At 36.9% G+C, this 22,626-nt stretch overlaps 1 protein-coding gene across 3 annotated transcripts in view; it reads left to right on the plus strand.

The window, feature by feature from the left end:
- Positions 1-22,328, plus strand: part of cadm2b (cell adhesion molecule 2b) — a 181,338-nt gene extending 159,010 nt beyond the window's left edge. For 2 of the 3 annotated variants that reach the window (XM_015029467.1, XM_015029449.1), the window contains 8 exons: positions 1,888-2,040; positions 2,466-2,603; positions 7,999-8,157; positions 8,468-8,558; positions 8,726-8,904; positions 17,372-17,398; positions 21,798-21,920; positions 22,021-22,328. In XM_015029467.1, the coding sequence (XP_014884953.1) occupies positions 1,888-2,040; positions 2,466-2,603; positions 7,999-8,157; positions 8,468-8,558; positions 8,726-8,904; positions 17,372-17,398; positions 21,798-21,920; positions 22,021-22,139 (989 nt within the window). In that variant the 3' untranslated portion in view covers positions 22,140-22,328. The remainder of the gene's footprint in view (positions 1-1,887; positions 2,041-2,465; positions 2,604-7,998; positions 8,158-8,467; positions 8,559-8,725; positions 8,905-17,371; positions 17,399-21,797; positions 21,921-22,020) is intronic. The other variant, XM_015029460.1, reaches the window with a different exon arrangement.
- Positions 22,329-22,626: the final 298 nt, after the last annotated feature.

Below are 22,626 nucleotides of genomic sequence, written 5' to 3' on the forward strand. Positions count from 1 at the left end.
AATGTTTTTTTTAAACCCCGTGGAAAAAAATAGGCTGGTGCCCTTTTTTTTTTTTTTTTTTTTTTTTTTTATAAATTTGAATTATTGCTTGAAGATTTAATTTATTTACATTGCTCTTTATTCTTCAAAATAAAAATTTAAATCTCCATTAAGAAACTTCTTCCAGGCATTGGTCTTTTGGTCCCCTTTAAGTGCATGTCATTATATGATAGCAATCATTACATGTAATTAAGGATAAAGAGCAGCCTTTCCAATAATTATCTATTTTCTGTGTAAAACCTAATAAGCATGTCAGCCCGTTACATTTTGCTGTAATTTACATCACTGCTGTTTTTGTATCATTGAAATCAAATGCCAGCTGTGACCTACCACCAGTCTTAAATCCTAATCAGCAACCTTCCTGCTGCATTTTGCCAGATTTTCTCTTTGGAGTGCAGCACAACAGAGTTTAAATTACCTTAAATGGGGAGAAAAAAAATCCCAGGAGGGAGCTGGCCAGGCCTAAAGGGACTGAGGATTAAGAATGTGTAATTTATTCAATGAAGCCACTTTGCCTCCTGCCCTCTGTGGTTGCTCACTTGTACTCGTACAGAAGAAGAAGGTTATTCTGAATTTAGTGTAAAAAGGGATAAAAGGTACAGGCTGACCTTACTCAGTTAAGACATCTAGCTTTTGTTGGTTTTTAGATGTAGTTCAATGAGTGATGGATTCCATCAAGGACGTAGAGCATTAAAAGTAGATGTAGATTTGCTCCGACTTAAAAAACAGTTTTTATTTTTTTTTTTTTTTTTTTTTTTGTATGTGTAGATGTACCAATATTTTTTATAGAGAAAATGTTCAAATTAGTAGTATAACAAGATGCTGACAAACATTTTGTAAAAAGAGAAAATAACTTTTTTTTCTCAATGTCTGAAATTAAACCAGACTGTTTTTCTTTCTGTTTTAGTTCAATTAGGACTATCAAAATGATTATCAAAGGCAAAAACAATTTCAGTAAGATTTTTTTGAAACCCTCACCAACTTTAGAGGTTTATACACTTCCTTAGTGTTTCATGGAATTGTCTTTTAAACTGTCTAACTTGGATCAAACATTTTAAATATCCTTCCCCAAACATCTCATGATACTTGCTGGGATTTGGGCCGTTTTTCTCCTAGAAGAACTGGTTTAATTTTTAAATCCAGTGTTAAATATTTTCACAGATTTTGACAGGGATATTTTTCTGGGGCTTGGCAGTTATATCTTGGCACACATTCCCCAATAAAATGGATCTGGTGACTTCCATGATTTCACACCTGTAAAAGAACATTAAAAATTAGTTGCAAAACGCCAAAAATTGGTATCACAATTATGCCCATAATGAATGGATGGAAACTTTGGACTAGCACTATAGATTGTGTCTGCCTATTAGACACTAATGAATTACTGCGTTGCTATTGTTCTACAATTTCGAGTTTAGGAAATAAATTTGCTTTTTACCACTTTATTTGGAGACTTTTGTCTTTGACTGGGACAGCAAATGACGCAAGCAGAGCCAGTTACTATATAGTTATAAATAAAAACCAAGAATGTAATTGATAATTAAAATAAACATCATAACTTGGGCACTAAGTTTTTGCTGCTGTTCCACTTCAGTGCACTGCACTGACACTTTGTGTTACTCTCCGTGATTGTAAATAAGCTTGTCAGCCTAGAAAGCGAAACAACTATTTTTGAAATAGGTTGGGACATAGTTTGTTCAGCATTGTTCTGGTAAAGGTTACAGACATCTTGCACAGTATCTCCACAGCTGCAGTTGTTGCCAGGTCTATATAGGTTTCCTAATCAGTGAGATGTGTCTTTTTTTTTCTCTCTCTGCTCTTTTTCATTCTGTTTCTCCTTCCTGTCAGCTCTGAGGGATCACAGAATTGAGCTTGTACGAGCCACGTCACAGGAGCTCACCATCAGAATCAATGACGTCAGCCTGTCAGACGAGGGCCAGTATACATGCTCACTCTTCACCATGCCTGTCAAGACAACCAAGGCCTTCCTCACTGTTTTAGGTGAGCGTGACCAGTTTTTCCACATGCGTCCTTCTGCACTCGATTTTTCAAATGCACACTTTAAATTACAACTTAATTATGGTATCAATAAGTATTATATACAGGAGTATATCCAAGAAACCAACAAGGCAAACAATGAGATTTTAAATTCTCCTTTATGCAGGGAACAAGCAAGGCGTTTTAAGGTCTCTGGGCACAGCATTTTGGATGTACTGCAGCCGATAAAGAGCTTTATACCAATTCAATAGTCTTAACTAAATGAAAACAAAAGGATGCACCAGTTGCAAAAAGAATCCTGGAAATGATGCATGTGATGTTATCAAAGGACGATATGGATAACTAAACTTAAATGAGTAGCAATTAGCAAATTAGTGCTCCACATGTATTCAGAATGCTAATCTTGTTTATGCTCCGGTGCGCCACAGGAGTGCCAAGTCGGCCAGAAATCACAGGATTTACCAAGCCAGCCATGGAGGGAGACGAAATCACCCTGACATGCATCACATCAGGCAGCAAACCTGCTGCCAACATTCGGTGGTTCCGAAATGACAAGGAGGTCCAAGGTAAGCCTGTGATATGGATTTAACAGAGAACTGTATCCTCTCTTACAACCTGCACTCTCTAGGAGACATTCATACTGTCAAGTCATTCAACTGCTGCAATTCCTTTGTGCTCATATTCATGCTCCGTTTCACTGGTCTGGGCATTGCTGCTGTCCTTGTAAGCTGACAGATGTCACAGAACTGGCCACATATGGGAGATTTTAAAGCGCATGATGTGGCCCCGTTTTGTGGACTGTGTTTTAGAATGAAAGCTGTACAATGTTGTGTTATGGATTTTGGGCGGAAAAAGTTACTATTGCAGTGGCTTGGGGCCAGTTTATGAGGATGTTGACCCCTGGGCAAAATCGTTTTTTTTTTTTTTGTGATCAACTCGCACAAGCTTCTTTTGCACATGCAAATTACTTCAAACTGATTAATTGCCAGAACTCAGCTTCCAGGTTTACATATCACCTCCGTATCAATAATAAATAATAACTGGAGTTGTTTGAAACAGTTTCTTATGTTTATTCCTATTTTTACATTTTTAATGATGAAGGTTACTGCTCTATATACAACATATTATAGTTGATTAATTATGTTCTTAATTAGTCAGAATATATGTTATCATATGTCATGCGACCTTGAATTGGGACCACTTATATGACTTGATCTACTAAGGTGAGTGAATATTCATCAATGCAGATGAGCGTCTGCATAGCTTAGCATGAGATGAAGTAATGTTGACATTTGAGTAGTACCTGCAAATGTTATATTGCTGTAATGCAAAAGTGTGTGCGACTAGAAGATGCATTTTTTTTTTTATGTGTGCAAATAACTTCATGGAAGTCTGGCTCAGCTTGTAATCAGAATTATGTATGCTATAGTATCAGATGGGAAGAAATGCAATATTAGAGCATTATTTACTTGAGCTGCAAAGGTTTGTAAACATGAAATAAAAAAAATAAATAAAAAAAGCAATTCTGCGGCTGGAAAAAGTGCAGAAAGAAAACACACGAGCAAATTCAATACTAAAAGATTCAAGACCAGTTGGTCCCCAGCTTAATGACAGAGGCGCTGCAGTACAGAGATGTTTAATACAATGGAGCTTTCTGTGGAGATTCTGTGTGACAGTTGCTCTTTATTGAAGATTTGCACCAGAGAGCTTTTTCTTGGTGGTTCTGTCTGTGTCTGGCCAACATGGCACGATGATTGATGGGAAAAGGGCTGGGATATGAAGTTTTTCTGTTGGAATGACATCCACGTAGCTTCCTGAAAGGCCAGTGGAGAGTTGGCTCACAGCAACACAACCAGACATGCTGTCCATCTCCAGAGGCACTCAGATGATCTCTTTTGTACTTTAGAGTTATAAAATGCACTTTTGGATAAATCATTTAACCCCAGAAATCTATACTGGCATATGGACGTACTTTTACTGAATTTGCTGCACATCTAAAGATTGAAACGGTACGTACGTCTGGGATAAGTAATCCCCATAACTCTAAAAATAATCAGGCGCCACGGATCCGCATCAGACTGGTGTCTTGTGTACAGATGTTTTATTAGTTTTACTTGGGTGCACCGGGTTTGATGCCGCTGGGGCAAACAGACTTGTGTGCACCTCACAAAGAGTGATAGAGAACATTGCAGAGACTGGAGGTCTTGACTTAAATACCTAATTTCCATGTCAAAGTGTCAAAGATGGGGAATGTCAATCAGTGCTCCAGGATCTAAATCTTTTGTAGGCTTCGCTTTAAAGCTTTCTTTGGTGTGCATATATGCTAGGAGCAGCATGTTTTGCCACTGGTTCTTCTGTGGAAGATCATTGCCACCAGTGTCTGCTGTCAATCAAATGTGTCCCTGTGGGGTGGGGGAGACCAGCCTCTATTGCTCCAAGACGACTGCAGGTGTAATAGCTAAAAGATGTCATATTTATTTCATGCTCTGATGATTTGTTTTTCAAAAATGTATATTAGAAGCGCACAGCCTTACAAACCTCAAAGTGCAACTGTCATCCAGAGTCAAGTAATTTGTTTACAGGGTGCAGAGCAATACAAATTTCTTGTGCCACTGAATGACAGCTCTGCTTCAAATTGTAATCTGCTGATTAAAAATCCACCCACCATCACTCCGTTTGCATACACGAAGTTTCCTTTCCTTTGTGACAAACAGATGGAATTCCAATTATCTATTCAAGGCGAGGAAAGTTCTTAAGACATTTGAATTCAGATAATGAGAAATCATGTTATCACGAGTTTTATATGAAATTCAACTTTGATCAGTTCAGCTGCAGGAAAAAGAGAGCAAGAGTGATATTATGTGGTATACAAGGCCAAGGAGTATAACTTCAGGTTATTTATTTGGACTTTATGAAAGAAGTGAACTTAAAGCAGTTCATAATTGTGAAGTAAGAAAGAAAGAAAGGTTTTACAAATGAAAAAAGTCTGACTTTCATCCAAACAGCCCACCACTTCCCCTTTTCTGAGCCAATAAGTTTTGCTGCATTTCCAGCTTCAAGTCTTTTAAGATATGTTTCTACCAGCCATGCACATCTAGAGACCCACCTTTTTGCAACCTTCTTTCAAAATATTTTAAGATTGGTCTGATTGGTTGGAGAGATGATCTGAAGAATAATTTGAATGTCTAATCACAAATTCTCAACCCAATTTACCACAATACTTTGATATTATATATGGTTAATTATTTTAACCATTTTATTGTAGCTATAAGATTAGGATGGTTGGACTCCTGAAATGTTCACCTCAGTTTAAAGTAAATCCTGTACTTGATTTTATTCATCTTCCCAACAACTCTGAACTGTTTTTTTTTTGTTGTTGTTGTTTTTTGTAGCTGCCGATCACCATTTATCATTTTTGAGTTATATCACTTTTATATAAGGCCAAATGGAAAACTACTCATCGGGGAGTTGGGAGTTCTGGATTCTTTCCTGCCACTTCACAAAGTGTAGTAGGGCAAGAAGACAATGTACCCCAACTTGCCTATAATGGACAGCAAATGAAATACCGTATAACAAGATCTTTCACAATTAGTTTTGGTCATAAGGTCTTGGACATATTTTAAGTCAATCGCTGAGGTACTAATGTTCTGATTACAGGCGTGCTTAAACTTGCCAGAATTTCAATCCTCTGGCCTCTTGGGCGTTGGTTGAAAGCAGATGTACCTGGGCACATTCCTGTTTCTTACGAAAGTTGGCACGACATGCTCTCTGGCGATGCCAGCAGCCGCCTTGAAACAGGCTGACAGCTTCTCTGTTGCAGCTCCAATGCTGCAGGCGGCTTGACAAAATGAAAGTAAACACTGCAGAGATTTCTGTTTTATGCCGCAGAGACACTTCCTTTACTATCTCTGTACTGATAGGCAAAATTCAGAACATTCAATATTCTTTAGATACAAGTCTTGTCATTTTGCTCTTTTTTAATTGTGGAGGCTTTTTGCTATTACTTTTGCAATTGTGTGCTTTTTCGGGTTCTTATTAACTGAAATAAATAATTTTGTGAATTTAAGCACTTAGGTCTTTTAAAATAGTGATTTATCTAGTAATAATTCAATATATGACAAAGGACAATCTCCATACAACTGGTTTTCATTAAGAAATTAGGATATTGTAAAGGATATTAAGTCTTTAAAATTCCAAATTGTTGTGCTGAAAAGACTGCAGCTGCAGTGGTACGTGATGGGGCAGATCAGCCCAAGTTATGAGGGTGTTGTTGGTCTGGGTTTCATTGCAAATAGGTTTTAGTCTTTTAAACCTATTTTAGTTTTTTGTGATACATATCACAAAAAATTAAAACTAAGCAAATTTTCATGCTATGTATACCACTAACTAAATGTAATTTTTATTTTTCTTCGTTCAATGAGATCTGTGACAGTACCAGATTAAGTGTTGGGTGAAGGCTACGCAGAAATTTTTCAAATTTCAAACTGGGATGCAACAACAATGGAGCAAATCTTCAAAAGTCAACCAAAACCAGAACCAGCATTTAGAACTGTTTTAAGAGTGAACAGCTGCGAATGAAACTAAAACAAAATAAAAGAATATGTGAAAGTGTGACAACAACTGCAAAAATTCCCCCCAGTCTTCTGGTGAAGTGTGTGTTTTTGTTTGAGTGGGATGTTTGAGAGATGGTCCTGGAGGAGCAAACACACTCAACCAACCGAGTCAACGCTCACATTCCTCTCTTTTCTCCATTCTCTCTTCCTCGCCTCAAGTTTCAGAGGCCAAAGATTCTCTCCCTCAAAGGAGATGCAGAGGAAAATAACACTGCAACGTTCTTCTCCACAACTGACAGTTTTGAAATATAATTTAATATTTCCCTTTTTAACAATTTAACAAGGAAAGTTTTGTTTCGCTGTTATTTCTTTATTTTTGTAACATTACAAACACAAAAAGTAATATATTTTATGAAGACAGCATGCGGATTTAGTGGACACAGAAAACTTAAGAAATAAAGCGCTTTTTTTGACAACTTGTAAAATGGATCTCTCTCACCTTGAAACATGGAGGTGGCATCATCATGCCGTGGGAGTATCTTTCGTCAGTGGGGAAAAGCCACATACCGGGAAATTATGGATTAAAACTTGCTACTGACTTGAGAATGGGTTTGAGTCTGATGTAACAATCCTGCCAAAAACCCAAAGGAGTTAATTACGCAAGCATGACAGGACATTTATTAATTGAGAGAGCGAATAACTGTCATCACATTTATATTTATTCAGTGGCCCAGAGAGCAGTAGAACGCACTGCTTTCACTCATCTTTACGCCCTTGCCGGAAAATTGCACTCGCTCTCTGTTTAGAGGGCGTATATGTTAGTTAGGGGCGGTAACTCTCCTGATTGATTTGATAGGTCAGATTTTTCAGCTCAAATGCGGTGCTAACATCGAAGTTGGTCTAATACAACAAGAAAAAGAACAGGAGGCGTAGGTGGATGAAGAAGACAAAGAAGATAAGGAAGAGGAAGGGAAAACAAACATTTTCTCACCTTACCTTCTTACAGAAGGGTGGATGGAACATGTTTTATTTCTTGGCAGGTTGTTTTTTATCCTGGCCCGTGAATAAAGAGCTATGTGCTCTCTCAATTAAAAATAAGCACTGTTTTGATTACTTAATATGCTACTCATGGGTTTTGGCAGGAATGGGATGCCGTATTGGAGGTCCACCTTTCTGCTGGACGAAGACCCTGAACATAAAGTCAGTCCTACAGTAAAAGAGTGTTTGTCTATCACACACAATCAAAGTAAAATCTGTTGATGTTAGTCGTGAAGCGACAAAATGTAGAAAAGTTAAATGTTCTGAGCACTTTTACACAGCACTGCATTTCAATGTAAACAGACGCCAATAACTCAAATTCAACAATTGCTCTTTACATTAATTTGCATGCGTTTCTCTCTCACTGTAGGCGCCACAGAGGTCAACGCTACAGGAAAATCCTTCACAGTAAGGAGTAGCCTCCTGTTCCAGGTGGACAAGCGGGATGATGGCGTTGCTTACACCTGCAGTGTGGAGCACGTGTCTCTGTACAAACCCTACCTGACGACTGAGGTCCTGGAGGTTCACTGTGAGTATCATAATCCGTGAAGACGGATTAGGTGTAAGCACTGAAAATGAATACAGAGAGTAGAACGTTGGATTTTACATTTATGTCTGCATGTGTGGCTCTGCATTTGTTATGGATTAGTGTAGGATTAACTTGCAGGTGATGGATTACTTCCAACATACAACAAAGATACAAACTAAAGCTAAGGCTACCCACAGGGTAAAGAGCTAACTGTCTTTATGCTTTGTTAGCATTAAAGCTTGTTTTGCACTCAGTCATGTTACATTATTGAATCTTTGTCTTTTTTTCTGTTTTTTTTTTTTTTTTGTAGATGCTCCTCAGCTGGAAATCACACATTCACTGATAATTCCACAGGAAGGACAATACTTCAAACTGGAGTGTGTCTCCATAGGCAACCCAATGTAAGTTTGACTTCATTCAAAATTACAATTTGTAGTTGCTCACTTTCAAAAACTGCATTTCAGGTGTCGTTTCTGCCCTTGCCTCTCCTTTATGTAGCTTATTAATTAGAAAACCTTTAGGAAAAAAACACAACCTACAGGATTTTCTTTGGTGTTTTCTTCCTCAGACCTGAACCAGTGCTCTGGTCTAAAGATGGAGGAGAGCTGCCAGACATTGAGCGCATGATTGTGGAGGGCAGAGAGCTGACCATCACGACACTAAACAAAACAGACAATGGCACATATCGCTGTGAGGCCAGCAACCATGTGGGGACCAGCTTTGCTGAATATATTCTGTTTGTATATGGTGGGTACTTAACTGAAGGCTTTGTTTTGTTGTTTAAGATCAAAAGTTTTGTTTACTGACACGTTACTGTTTCATATCAATAACTTATTGATTAACGGAAAGAAAACAGAAGTATAGCAAGTCTTTACCTAGCACAGGGAAAACAGGAATAAAACTGTTAGAAAAAGATTACTGGTAAGCATCAACTCCCATTTTATTGATAGAAAAGCTTTTTTATTCTCCGAGAAAATTCTCCTAGAATTTGTTTGAAAGCTCCTGAAAGTTTTAAAACAAAAAAGTACATAATTAAAAATATGCTGTAATAAAGAAATGTAGTAAATTGAATAAAAGTAAACCTTGTTGTAAGTTACTATTAATTCATGTTTCCTGTAAATGGAAAGGTTTTTAAACTGTTTAGCTAAATATTTTATATATAACTAAACCACAGATTATATTAGGCATAAATGTACAATCTTGAGAAATTAAGCCATAAAGTATTCTTGGTCTGGTTAAAACTGGACAGCAATATACTGAGGTTTAATTTAGTAGTTTATTAATAAGTGTGATATTGTAGGATGTCATTTCTCTTCTACCGCCCGCTCAATGTATTTCAAACTGACCTAATTATTGTTCTGCTTCCTCCATCCACCATGTCATTTGTGAATAACACATTTAAATGTGTGAGCATTTAGAGTTTTTCACCAGCATCTAAATCACTGTGAAAAAGTATTTATTCTCTGCCAGATTTGTTCTGCTTTTGATTTTTTTTTTTTGTCACACTTACATGTTCCAGTTCAATTCAGGTCAATTGTAACGTCAGATAATCTGAGTAAAAATATATATATAAATATAAAATTCAGTTTTCAAATGTTTATGGTTAAATAAGGTGGGGGGGGGGGGAAGCTGCATAAACAATTCTGGTCCTTTGTGGAAAAAGTAATTGCCCCCAAAACCTAATTTTCTGATTGTGTCACTTTTGACATGAACAACTGCTGTCAAATGTTTTTTTTAATAACTGACAATCAGTCTTTTATATCGCTGAGGACTTAACCCCAATACTTTTCACAGAGTTGTTCAATCTAGACATATTGGGGAGTTTGCAAGGATAAAAGTTTTTGTGAAATGTCACAAAAATGTCACAGCACCTCAGTTGGGTTAAGTTGAGGCTCATGCTAGAGAACTCCAAGTATTTTTATTTTTTTTTAATTTTTTGCCATTTAACTGGGGATGAGACTGGTGATTGTCTTACTGTATAGTCCAAGTATATTTGGGCTTGATGTCATGAACTGACAAATATTCACTCTTAGGATTATCTAATAAAGAGCAGACTTCATGGGTTTATCAATTACAGCCATGTCCTAAAGCAGCATCACACCATCACACTGCTACCACCATGTTTAAGTGTTGGTATAAAACCTTTTTCTCTCTCTTGGACATGTTGGTTTACCTAGTCTGTTTCCTATTGTCTGGGTTATTGAGAAGAACAATCACTTTAAAGAAAGGAAGTGAAGCCTGCAGAACATTAGATGTAGTTCAAGGTTCATTTGTGTCCTCCTGGATAAGTTGTCAGTGAGAACCTTGAGTTATATTGCAAACTAAACAGCATACAGTGGTATACTGTTTAGTTTTCTCCATCTGTGAATAATCCCTCTCACTATGTAGTTCACTGGAGTCCCTGAGTCACAGAGATAGCTTTTCAAGCCTTTTCATAGCGATACATGTTATCATCTGTGCTTGAATATCCTTCGATTCGGACATTGCTGCTTTTTGAGATCTTCCAGCTTACTTTCTGTTGTTAGATGGGTTATACTTAAGCAGTTTCTTGATTCTACAGGTCAGCCAATAATCAGACCGGAGTGTGTGGACTGAAACTGAATTAATTCATGATTTCACAAGTGGGTGTTATGCAGTACGAAAATTTGTGTGTTGATTTAAAACATCTCATTTTGGACAAAAAAAAAAAGCCAAAACCTACAAGACGGCAAGCATATTTCTATTCAGCTCTGTATCTTAATATGTATTGCCTAATAAAAAGATTTTGTGCTGTGTACAGAATGTATTTAGAAAAACTGTCAGGTATTGGGAAAACATAAAGTACCTTGAGTAAAGACACTTCAGAATCTGAAACACAGACTGTTTTATCTATTTTATTTAATAGTGAACCTAAAATTGCTAGAAAATCTCATTCAATAATAAAATTTGGTCATCCATTACTCGAGACATACCTACATTTTTTTTTTTTTTTTTATAATTTTACAAAGGCATTACCCACATGTTTAGAGAAGACCTCATTCAAGCCATGAATCATCTGATTATGTTGTATTAATTGAGTGGAGAGCAGAGGTGTGTTGTTGTCAAGGTAAAATGCAAAGGCTCCCTTGTAATTACATCATTATTTTTAACATAGCTGTGGGAAAGAACATTCTAAGTTAATTTTAAACAGTTATTATTGTGTACCTCTTTGTGATGGCCAGCCCAATTCTCTTGGCTCACTGCCAAACCTTGTACGCAAGAATCTCCTCTCAAACGGCTCTGATAAAGTCCAATATCGGAGGATGAGGTTGTAAAATTTTGCTTAGTTGCGGTTCAGGAAAAGACATTGCAATCCCAAGACAATCACTGGGTTGAAAAAGCAGATACTACGTTTGCAGGAAATAAATCATCACTGCCTTTCTATTGTGTTTATAGGTTTTATTAAATTAATCAATGAATACAAATTTGAAACAAGAGCACTGTGTTTTTGAGGAGAACTTCTTTCGACGGAGGGGAGTTTCTCGCCTCACAAGTCATTACTTGATGCATAGCAGGATCTTTGGGAGATTTGGGAGGGCTTTAGGATAAGGATAAAGAAGTGGCACTATTTTTCTTTCAAATCATGTTATCTCTGTGCTCTGTTCTGTTATTCAAAGAGTATGCTGAGAGAGGACAAAGTACGGTCTATATTATCCTATCATACCTGCTGCCCTTTGGTGAGTCTTTTGTCACATTTCGTAGCTAAGCGGCTGCTTAAAAATTTGTAGTATTATTTCAGATTTTTTTTTTTTTTTGCTTATTGAATTTACTAGTACTAAAAAGGTTTTTATATGCTCAGAAGCTTTTTAAGTCTCACACAGTCAACTAAAGAAATGTGAAGCACATCTCTCGGTAACCCTCGCACACCGAGGTCCTAGTTACTTGGAAAAATGAAAAATTGAGTCAAGCAGGTAAAAGATGTGTTTGACAGACTCATTTCCACTGATGATGACACTCATTCTTCAGGGCTACATTGTGATGAGCTGAATTCTTGCCAGGTCTTTTCGGATCAGCTCAGCCTCTAAACCTAATTTGCTAATGACAGGGAAGCCGAGGAGCCATAAATGTCATCCATCAAGCACAATTTATCACTGTCTGAAAATACTGCCTTTAATAAACCATCCCAAGCACAGTACGAAACACTGGATACAAGACTTTGAAGCTGCATAAAAATTAGTTTTCCTAAACAAAGATGAAATTCCTATGAAGCGGTTTACGTTTTACCGTCATATCACTCTGTTTTTTTGAATATACAATTCCATCTCAATAGACTTGAATGTGTGTTAAATAAACCCAGAACTCTTCTATTTCTGAAAGTATTTGCTCCAAACATACTTGTTTTTTCCACATTTAAATGTCTCAAATCATCAAACAAATGTTAATATCAGACAAAGAGAACCTGGGTAAATCCGAAACACAATTTACAAATAATAATTTGAGATTGAGAGGGTAAAATCAGTCTTCAAGCCACACTAAGCCCATGTGGAAAAGTAATCTAATACCCGGTTGTGCCATCCTCAACACAGCAACAACTTCCCTTACGCACTGGCGATAACTGGCAATGAGTCTTTTGAATTGAAGTGGACGAAGTATGGAGATTATTTAATTCAGCAGCACTGGAGGGGTTTTAAGCTTGAATAGCTTGTTAAAGGTCATGTCTCCTGAGTCTTGCTGTATAACCCATTGGGAATGGGCTGAAGGTCATGAACTGATAGCCTGACATTGTTCTTCAGGGCAGGGGCAGAATTCATGGTTTTACAGATCCAGCAAATTATCCATTTTCTGAGAAGATGTTGTCTCATTTTAAACTGATTCATGTTCTCAGGCACTATTTAAAGGATTTCCTCTTTCTGCAGACTGGCTAATAATTGAGCTGGATTTGAAAACTCAAGGGGGGGCAATCACTGTTTTACATAATGCTAGATTGTTTTTTTTTTCTAATAAATGAAATGGCCATTGGAAAACTACTGGTTTAACGTTATTATGAGAATTAATCATGTTAATTCTCAGGAATTAACATTATTTATTACAAAAACAAGCAAAAAATCTATAAAACTTTTTTTTTCTTTTTTTGTGCTGACCTATAAAATTGACTCCAGTAACTTTACATTTTCAAAACATGACCAACCTTCCATTTGTCAATTTTTAATTTTTGTAATGCAGAGATTCCATCATCAGTTTACTCAGAGCGGCATTAACAGGGACACTTACACCCTCAGCAAGGCCCCCAACTCTTCCTGCACTCACAAACATGATACTGAGCACACACTTGATGATTGATGAGCTAACAACCAAGCTATGAGCTAGAAAATAGACTTGTTTCAGATGATGAATTCAATGTGCTCTCCTTTTCGCATTCCCTTTTTTATACACAGAACTGTTTTATTACACTGCTCCAGATTAGTTCAGATATTACAGGAGCAAGTTACCACATTATTTATTTAATATTCACAAATGACTGCACAAATAAAAATATATTTGCAGAGGCGGAAAATAGAAAACTCAAGCTGTTTGGAGTGTTCTTATGCTGAAGGGTTTCTACCTGCTCAACAAATCAATAAGCATGCACTTGTGCTACAATGATTGCCAAAATCATATAATCCATGTGCAAGCTTTGGTTTATATCTCTGAATGTTATTAGTGCAGTAGTGTTTATTATGCATGGCTGTTTCATACTGATCCACAAGAGCACTCTGCAGGTAAAATATAAAGGCTTACCTTGACAGTCAAAACAGCTTTTGTCTTATAATGGGAAAACATAAATAATGGAGAAAGATTTCAGATGCAGTTCATTTTGATAAACAAGTCATAAGCTTTCTTTGGAACAATGACACATTTACTTGTAAACAGCCAAAGGTTTTGTTTTTATCTGATGCTTTTAGTGAAATGAATTCTGTTTGTCATTAGGATTTGTCAAAAATGTTGAAGGAACATTTGCAAGACTACTTTAACCATTTCAAATTATTTGCAAAATTGAATCGACTGCAGCAAAGAAAATCAAGATGCTGGAAATGCTGTTTAGCAACTCCAGAAAAATGGCTTACATGTTTGGAATCAGGAACCTATAGTAAACCTAAAACAATAATGTCCACCACAGGGTTTACAAGGAAACTTTGCTGTCACAACTTTAATCTACGCCCACTTTGCCAGCATGAAGAACTTTAAAAAAGTATCCCTTTTCTATATTTTCTGTAAATAAAAATTTGATTATTGTGGTGAAAAGTGAAAAATAATGTGAAAAAAATCATCTAACACAGGGTTAAGTTGTCAAATAATATTTCAACCTTTGGACATCTCAAGGAGCTCTGTTCAATCTATTTTGTAAAAATAGAAAGAAATTTGGTTTCCACAAATATTATTAAACCTGTTTGAGCTTAAATTGATTTGTAGAGAAGAATGGGGATAAGAGTTCCAACTTTAGATGTATAAATCAGATCTCAAAACAACTGCAGCTACAAATGCAAAAAACCTGATTCTACCAGGGAGCTGAATAAATAAATACGTCACATTTTCCTGATTTTCCTGATAATCTATTCTTTATTTTTCTACCTTTCAATTTTCTCATACAATATATAGCTCTGTCACTAGATTGTATTAAAATGCATTGACATTTTTGGCTGTAATATGCAAAATTGTGAAAAAAGTTTTCGTGCTAAGAATAGTTTTTGCAATACATGGTAGATTAGGAGTGGACAGGACAAATAAGCAACAATAACAAAACAAACATTAAAAAATGTATAAAGTCCAGTCAATTTGACAGAGGAAGTGCAACTATTTAAAATTGAAACAGTAACAGTTTAAGATTTAAAACACAGGCACTGTTTGAAGGATTTCCATTCGTGGTTTCTTAAGATGAAGTGGAAAGCATTAAGTAAAACAAGTTCTGACATTTTCAGTTCACATTGGAAGCTGTTCCAAGAAGAGGGGGCAGAGAAACTGAATGCCCGCGCTGCCGCACAAGAGAAACATAGAGACACAGAATGTCACAACGGCATAACCACTTTTATTTCTCAGAAGAAATGTGCATAAATAAGTAGTATCCGAGCCAATAAGAGCCTTGTGAATCAGTCATCCAGTGCGTTTATCGTCTTCCATTCCAGGCATGCCAGCTTTAGAATATAGTTCATAGTTCACAATGCTGGAACTTAATTAATAGGAAAAAAAATGTCAAGTTGCTATGTCCTCAGCACAACATCAAAGCTTTTTCTTTAAAAATATGTTATGGAGACAATGATAAGTAGGCATATGACCTAAAACATATGCATAGCATTCAAAGAAATATGCAGGTACCAAGCCCCAGGCACAGATTGACTGAACAGTCACTCAAGACCATAAAAATAGAGTGATGAATCTGTTCTCTGCCTATGACTAAGGAAGACTATATGTGTGCTGCTATGCAAAAAAAAAAAAAATATATAAAAATAAAAATCATCATACACTGAGAGCTTTAATCCAGCTCTCAATTGGACTTTAGAAGAGAACTAAAGGCCCACTGAAAGCTGCTTTCTGCACAAATTATTAAATTATTATTATATGTTTTAGGTCATATGCCTACTTATCATTGTCTCCATAACATATTTTTGCTCTGTCCTGTTGCTTTTCTGATCAGCCTTGGAGATCCCAGACATTCAGTCACAACCCAGTCTACTCCAACAATTTAAATAGCACTGGAATAAAAACACAAAAGAAGACTGCATACAAAGGTCTGAAAAACCTGACATTATCCCATAGATTTACTTGATACTATCCGGAACATAAAGTCAGCGGATATATCAGTCATACGAATGTTAAGAGAAAAACCTTAGAAGGAAGTGGACATCGAAAGAGCCACACCAGGTCCAGAAAAAGAGGTGATGGCTAACCAACTGTATGTTGTCTGAGTTTGATAAACTGGACATAAGACCACCAGTGAAGAAAAGCAGGCCCAAGTAACTACTTTATTGAGAAGAAATGATAAGAGAAGAATGAGACAATTCAAATGTAAAAAAAAAAAAATGTAACAAAGGAATAGAAATTCAGGTCAAGAGCAGCACCATTCCACACCCAAACTCAAGGAGAGCCTTCCTAGGAATATTCATAAAGAAGGTAATTTATAATATAAAACACTTTATAAAATATCACCTGTTTATATAAACTTTATAGCCAATTCTTTGTCCAAAGTTCGACTGTTAATCATGCCTAGCACTAGCCACTACTAACAGTAGCTACCACTAGCACTAGCTTGTGTCCACTACTTAGTCGGTAAAATGCTATTGTTACGTGAAAAGAAAACAAACTCATTCAAGTAAGACCTGCACATTATTATAAAGAAATATTTTAATATTTCCTATTTAAAAAGGTTCTGTAAATATGTGTCAGGTCATTCCGTAGGTTAAAAATGGTAACTTTTGAACAGTGAGGGTCCTTTCAGACTTTTCTTTCAACCCAGCAGACAAGGTCACAATTGCCCTCTTGGTTGGTTTGAAACTATCACCCTTCTGTCTGAATAGCACAAACCCAGAATTTGGATTCAATAAAGAAATGTTTTCTGAGAGATTAAAGGCCTGTGCATTCTGCAAGAACCGAGAAATGCATCCTTTCTCACAGAGCTGAAGTTCTTACAGTTTGTTCTCGACACATAAGCATGGCAGTTCCTTTTACTGTTGTTGCCCCTGGCAGTTCGTTTTACTGTTGTAGCCCTTGACAACCATTGGGCGGCTGGTCAGAAATTTGTGAGTGTAGTAAATGGTTGACTTGGCCTTCCCTGGGGTACTTTAACTGAGTGCCTCCTGAAGTTTAAAATATCGTCAACAGAAGAAGCACTATTGTTCTTGCCAACTTTGAATGGGTAAACAAATTTCTTGATTCTTGTGGAGTGTACACAGGCTTCACGTGTTCCATGAAGAGAAGGGGAAACTCGTGAGTTTAATTCCTCATTGCTAATGTTGGGTAGAATACTAAACATGTACTTTGAGTTATGTAAGAACATGTATATAACATAATCTTCTGTTGCTCACCGAGGGGATCATTTTTCTTCATTCTAGCTCGGCACGACAGCAAGCTTCCCTTTTTGTCACTTTCGCACTCAATTAAACAGAACCCAAGATCATGCTAAGCTATTACGTTTTGCTTTGAAACCTGTGGTCACCTTTTATGTCATGGTGTTGTTCCCCTCATCTTTTCCTACTGCTGTCACTGTCTACAACCATGGCAACAGCCAAAGACTTTCCAGGGCCTACAACAGGTAAATATCCCAATGGATGATCATTGCAAGCCAGAATTAGTGTGTGTGATGCTGGAACTGGCTCTGGGTCAGGACACATCATGGCCTCACCCTGCATGAGCCAAATCATCAACATGCATGGTTGCTCGCTCTGCTGACACTAGACGCTTTCTCTCTATTCATACCACGGACTGCATAAGTTATACCACAACATGTTGGTATTTTGGTTTGCCTTTTTCATACTAAGTTATACCTCAGAGAGGGAAAAAGTGGACCTTTGTGTGATAGTGTTGTTAAGTGTTTCACTGAGCATACGAAAATGGAACGGAAATTCATAAATTATTTGTGGAGTCTGTTCATGTTACGAATTTTGCAGAGACATTTCTGTTGACAATGCGTTAGGTTCTTTTTGCATAAATCTGCTTGATACGGTGTTTGTCGCTTAATCATATCTGATATGAGTGCTGCAGGTTTAAACTAAATGGGCAGTAAAATTAGTACGACAAAAGGGTTATTTTCTCAATGTCACTTAATATCAGATCAGCCAAAATATTGCAAGGTAATTTGCTGGTCTCTTTGTGAGCGGCTTAACCAAAGTGACTGCAGTTTTCCAAGAGATGCATAGAACCAAAAGTGGCTGGTGTCATGCCACTCCTGCTGTAGTAGCATATGTCGACTCTTTTGTGATCATCCGCGACTCTAGAATGAGATTTAGTGGCATATGCCAAATCAACAGCAGTGACTCACTGTCCTCAGATGGAATGCTGCTCATGTTAGAACGACGCCAAGAAATTTTCGATGCCTCAGACTGTCACATTAGTACTGCTTGCTTGGTGCTTAATATACATTGTAAAGCAATTAGCCAAGCTTTATTGTCAATGGAGTGCTATGGAAAGTACTTGAGGAAATGTAATAGCACCATAATTTCCGTCGCTAAGTGACGTCGTTATGAAAGGCGGTATTTTAAGGAAATGCTTTTCAAATGTCTTTTAAATAACAAAATGAGTGAGCTCTCTAATCAAGTTAACTGAAAAAATCAAGCACTGTGTTAATATCACTTTTACATTGTAATCCTTTCAATAATATGCCAAATTAACACATGCTGTTAGAACATCCTTAAAGTATCAGTCAGAAAGTTGCATGACAATCTGATGTTAGCAGAGAAAAAAAATAATTTTAATATTTAAATTCAGGAACAAAAATTCAATTCTTGGAGAATGCCATATTACTTTTGAACATGATACAGTATATATCCAGAAAGGAATGCTGACACAGCATACATTTTTGCAAGGCTCAAAATTGTGCATGCAGTGCACTCCCATTCATATTTGGTCATATGTCCTTTAGCAAGTTACAATCTGACCACAGATTCTTTTGAAACTATTACCACACTTCAGGCATGCTTCTCGTTGAATATTTGACCACTTTTCTAGGCACAACTCTTTGACCAGCATAGTTTCAGCTTTTAATTATAATCCACACATTGTAAAAAAAAAAAAAGGCTGAGATCAAGCAATACTAGAAGTCTGATCCACTCCAAAACCAGTTTTCATGTGTTTGGGATCATTGTCTTGTTGGTGCACCCACTTGTATGAAGGTTTTTAGCACCTGATCCAAACTCTCATCCTCAGATAAAAGGTGAGGATGTTCAAGGACACTCCAGGACCTACTCAGCCTCAAGCCACCTTAAACTTAAAAACTGCCGGAGTGTTTCTGTCAACGATGAATCAAACTTAACGTCGCTTTGGACTGAGAAGGTGCCAGTCAAGGAAGAAGCTCCCGCACCATAATTTTAATTATGCGCAAATGAAACCTACAATTGCCTACATAGACAAGTCAGAGGTCTTTTAGAGTAAAGTTTTTTGTTTGTAAATGATAGAAATGAGCTATTTGATGAGATGATGAGAAAAATGTAGGAGTTAAAGTAAGACTTACAGCCTAATAACACTGTCAAATGTGGTGGTGTTAGTACCATGGTGATGGTCTGTTTTGAAGCCAGCCCTACTGGTCCATAATGTGGAACACAGAAGATTCTTCAGCACTCCGCTCTCCACACGAGACAAATGTACCAGTGATAAAAGAAATACTAATAATAAAAAATTCTGCAACGCCTCAACATTGTAAATTATAATCAAATTGTGATGCATGTTTGCATTTGGACCAATGTTTACTTGTTTGCACACCAGAGTTCAGATGAGATTGCACACCTGCTGAAAGAAATTCACGCTGTACAAAGAAATCTGCTTTTACCTGTGCCGATTTCAAAAAGTTCACAAATTCAAACTTATTCATCCGATTTGTGTTTTTAAAAACAGAGGTTGAATATTGTACAAGACTAAATAAAATAATCATAAATGACAAATTAATATAACATCATCCATGCAGATAGTTGGTGTAAATAAACATTGCATTAATTAAAAAAGAAAAAAAAAATCCAAAGTGCGCTTCTGTAGAACTGCTAACTGAGCCAGAAAAGTTTCCCCATCAGCTGTTTCGTGGTATTGGCACTCTTTAGTTTTCCGTTGTGGCTTTCTGTGATGCATTACATGTCATCCTGCTGTTTTTGTGGCCTTTTTCTTAATTTTGCTTTTCATTTTAGCTCAGGATAAAAATAAGAAAGGATTTATTGGTTACATTGACAGAGCATGTTTGGGTACATGTGGTTGCCTATTCCAATTTGTATTTTGTAAGGAAGTGCCAAACAATAATTACCACAGTGATGAGAGTGAATGTGAACATGTCACATGACATTTGCTTATGCCATCTGCTGACAGCGGATTCATTGGTACGAATCATTATACCCATCAACATCTAACCAAACCCAGGTTACTTTGGAACGTGATCATTGTCTCAAAACCTGATGTTGCAGCTCATGAGTCCCTGTATTGTATTTAAAATGCATGGGATTAAAAAAAAAAAAAAAAAAAAAAAGCATGACACACAACTTCATCCTTTCAAGTTTTGTATTTTGGGATGGTAAAAATCTTTTGTGTTTGCAGGGTTTGTTAATATAACCGTCATTTCCCAGGGTCACTTTGCAAAACTGAGCATGAGCCATGGCTATTTATCAGGTTGAGATAATGAGAACACAAGAGGTGCACCATAAAGACACAGGCGCTCAGTATATAATAGGACGGACACGGGGGCATCATACTGAAGCTTGAAAAAAATGCTGTGCTCGTTTTCTGCTCAGAAACCTAAATGCGCATTCTTTTCTGAAAAAATTTTATCAATAAACAAGAAGTATAAAATGAGCACATTCAACTCTGGCAATATTAAAGCATTTCTTCTTTATGGCAGCTTTTTATAGAGGTTTTTGCGGTTGCATCTGAAATTATTTGTGCAGTTCAGGAAGATTTGTTCATTGTTTTGGTCACTGGTTTAATAGGCACACAGCAATTTTACAAACATTCTTCTTCAGTTGAGTTCTGGTTATTACGTTTATGACTGCAATTTAAAATTGAATTTGACACTTCAAACTCAGTCATCAGTACAGAGCCCAATGTCCACCCAAAACAAAAGTAGTAACGCCAAAAATATTCATAAAGTGAAGACTTGTATAGTAGTTTCTTCAATGAGGACGAGGAGGCCAGGAAAACTGTTGTCTAGGAGCAGAAGCTTGTTCACCCCACGATCTGGCACACAGCTGAAGGATTTTAAGAAGTGCTGTCATGAGTCCAGTCTGCCTGTAGCTAACCACTGTTTAGAATAATCATTTCTGTCAAAAATTGTACTTCAAAGCATTAAAAAAGATTGCCAGCATTCTGATTGACATAACCTCGTTGTTTTTGCAAGTCTCACTACTCTACATATAATAAGTTTGTTTGATCCACGACAGTTTATCTGTGTCTTACCACTCTTCTTTAAGGCTGTCTGCAGTTAGCTTACCTTAAACAGCTTGCCACTTGTCCATGAAAAGTTAAATAAGCCTGGATCTGTAGATTTATTTTTTCCCATTAAATCTAAGATTCCTATTATTTCATAATCCTTAGGCAAAGTTGTTTCCATGCAGCTCACTGTTTTTGATACGAAACCACACATGCTGTCGCCAAATTCCCAATACAATATTTTAGTTTTTTTAAATCAAGAAAACTCTTTGAGGTTTCATAAAGAGTCATTGGGTCCAATCCCATTATGTTTATCTGGCAGCGCCTTCCTGTTTTAGCGGACGTGACAAAAATCTGTTTTGCTTTCAGAAAAGTATGCTCTAAAGAACGGTTAGCTGTTTTCAAGATTTTTAAGTTTTCTGGCTGAAAAATATAAAATAAGCTCCTTAAAATCGACATCTGACATTATCTTCAGCATACATACTGCAGCCAAGTAGTTTTCTAAATGTCAGAAACTCTGTGGCATCTCAGTGGCATCTTCCTATTGATTTTGCTCCCTCGCATCCATGCCTTCTCTCATTGTTTTCTTTCAGATCCTAATGCTTTAGGACAACGTGGACCTGACCACGCTTTAATCGGCGGGGTTGTTGCAGTCGTGGTCTTCATCACCTTGTGTTTGATAATAGTTCTTGGAAGATATCTGGCTAGACATAAAGGTAAAAGAGGTCACTTGCTTTCTTTTTTTGTATTGAATGAAAAGATGCTGTGAGGTTTTCCACCGGTGGGTTTTTGATTTGTCTGCATATACATTTACAGGAACGTATCTAACACATGAGGCCAAAGGAGCAGAGGATGCCCCCGACGCTGACACGGCTATTATCAACGCTGAGGGAAACCATGTGCATGCAGAGGAAAAGAAGGAGTACTTCATTTAGACCTCTGGCTTCTTTCTCCTTCGTTTCAATGTTCAACAAGAGACATGCAATTTCGAGCTGCCTCAGTGTTACAACATGATCTGGGTTTTACTCTTCATTTATCTTTTTTTCCAGAAAACTCCTGCTTGGTTTAACTTGACTTTAAAATAGCGTTCTCCTTTTGTAATCAATACAAACTAATGGTTGGATTAGATTTTAGTTTTCTGGTGCCTAAACGAGACGTTTTTTCTGCATTTCTTTCATTGACTGCATTAACAGGTTTCTCTGCTCCCTTACATAACTGTCTGCAGAATTGTTAAACACAGAAGGGACAGAAGATGTGCTCGATTTTAAGACAGTCAAGGTTGAGCTTTTCAAAGTGTTTTACTGTGAGAACAGAATAGCTGGAACACATCAGTTTATGAAACATTTACATAATATGACTTTTCTTTCTGAATTAAGCAATTGTCTTGGATGTCTCCTGGATTTTATCCTACCATAGCCATAA

Source organism: Poecilia latipinna, unplaced genomic scaffold, assembly GCF_001443285.1.
Source record: "Poecilia latipinna isolate Pla-1442-1.1 unplaced genomic scaffold, P_latipinna-1.0 Scaffold10, whole genome shotgun sequence".
Classification (NCBI taxonomy): Eukaryota; Metazoa; Chordata; class Actinopteri; order Cyprinodontiformes; family Poeciliidae; genus Poecilia; species Poecilia latipinna.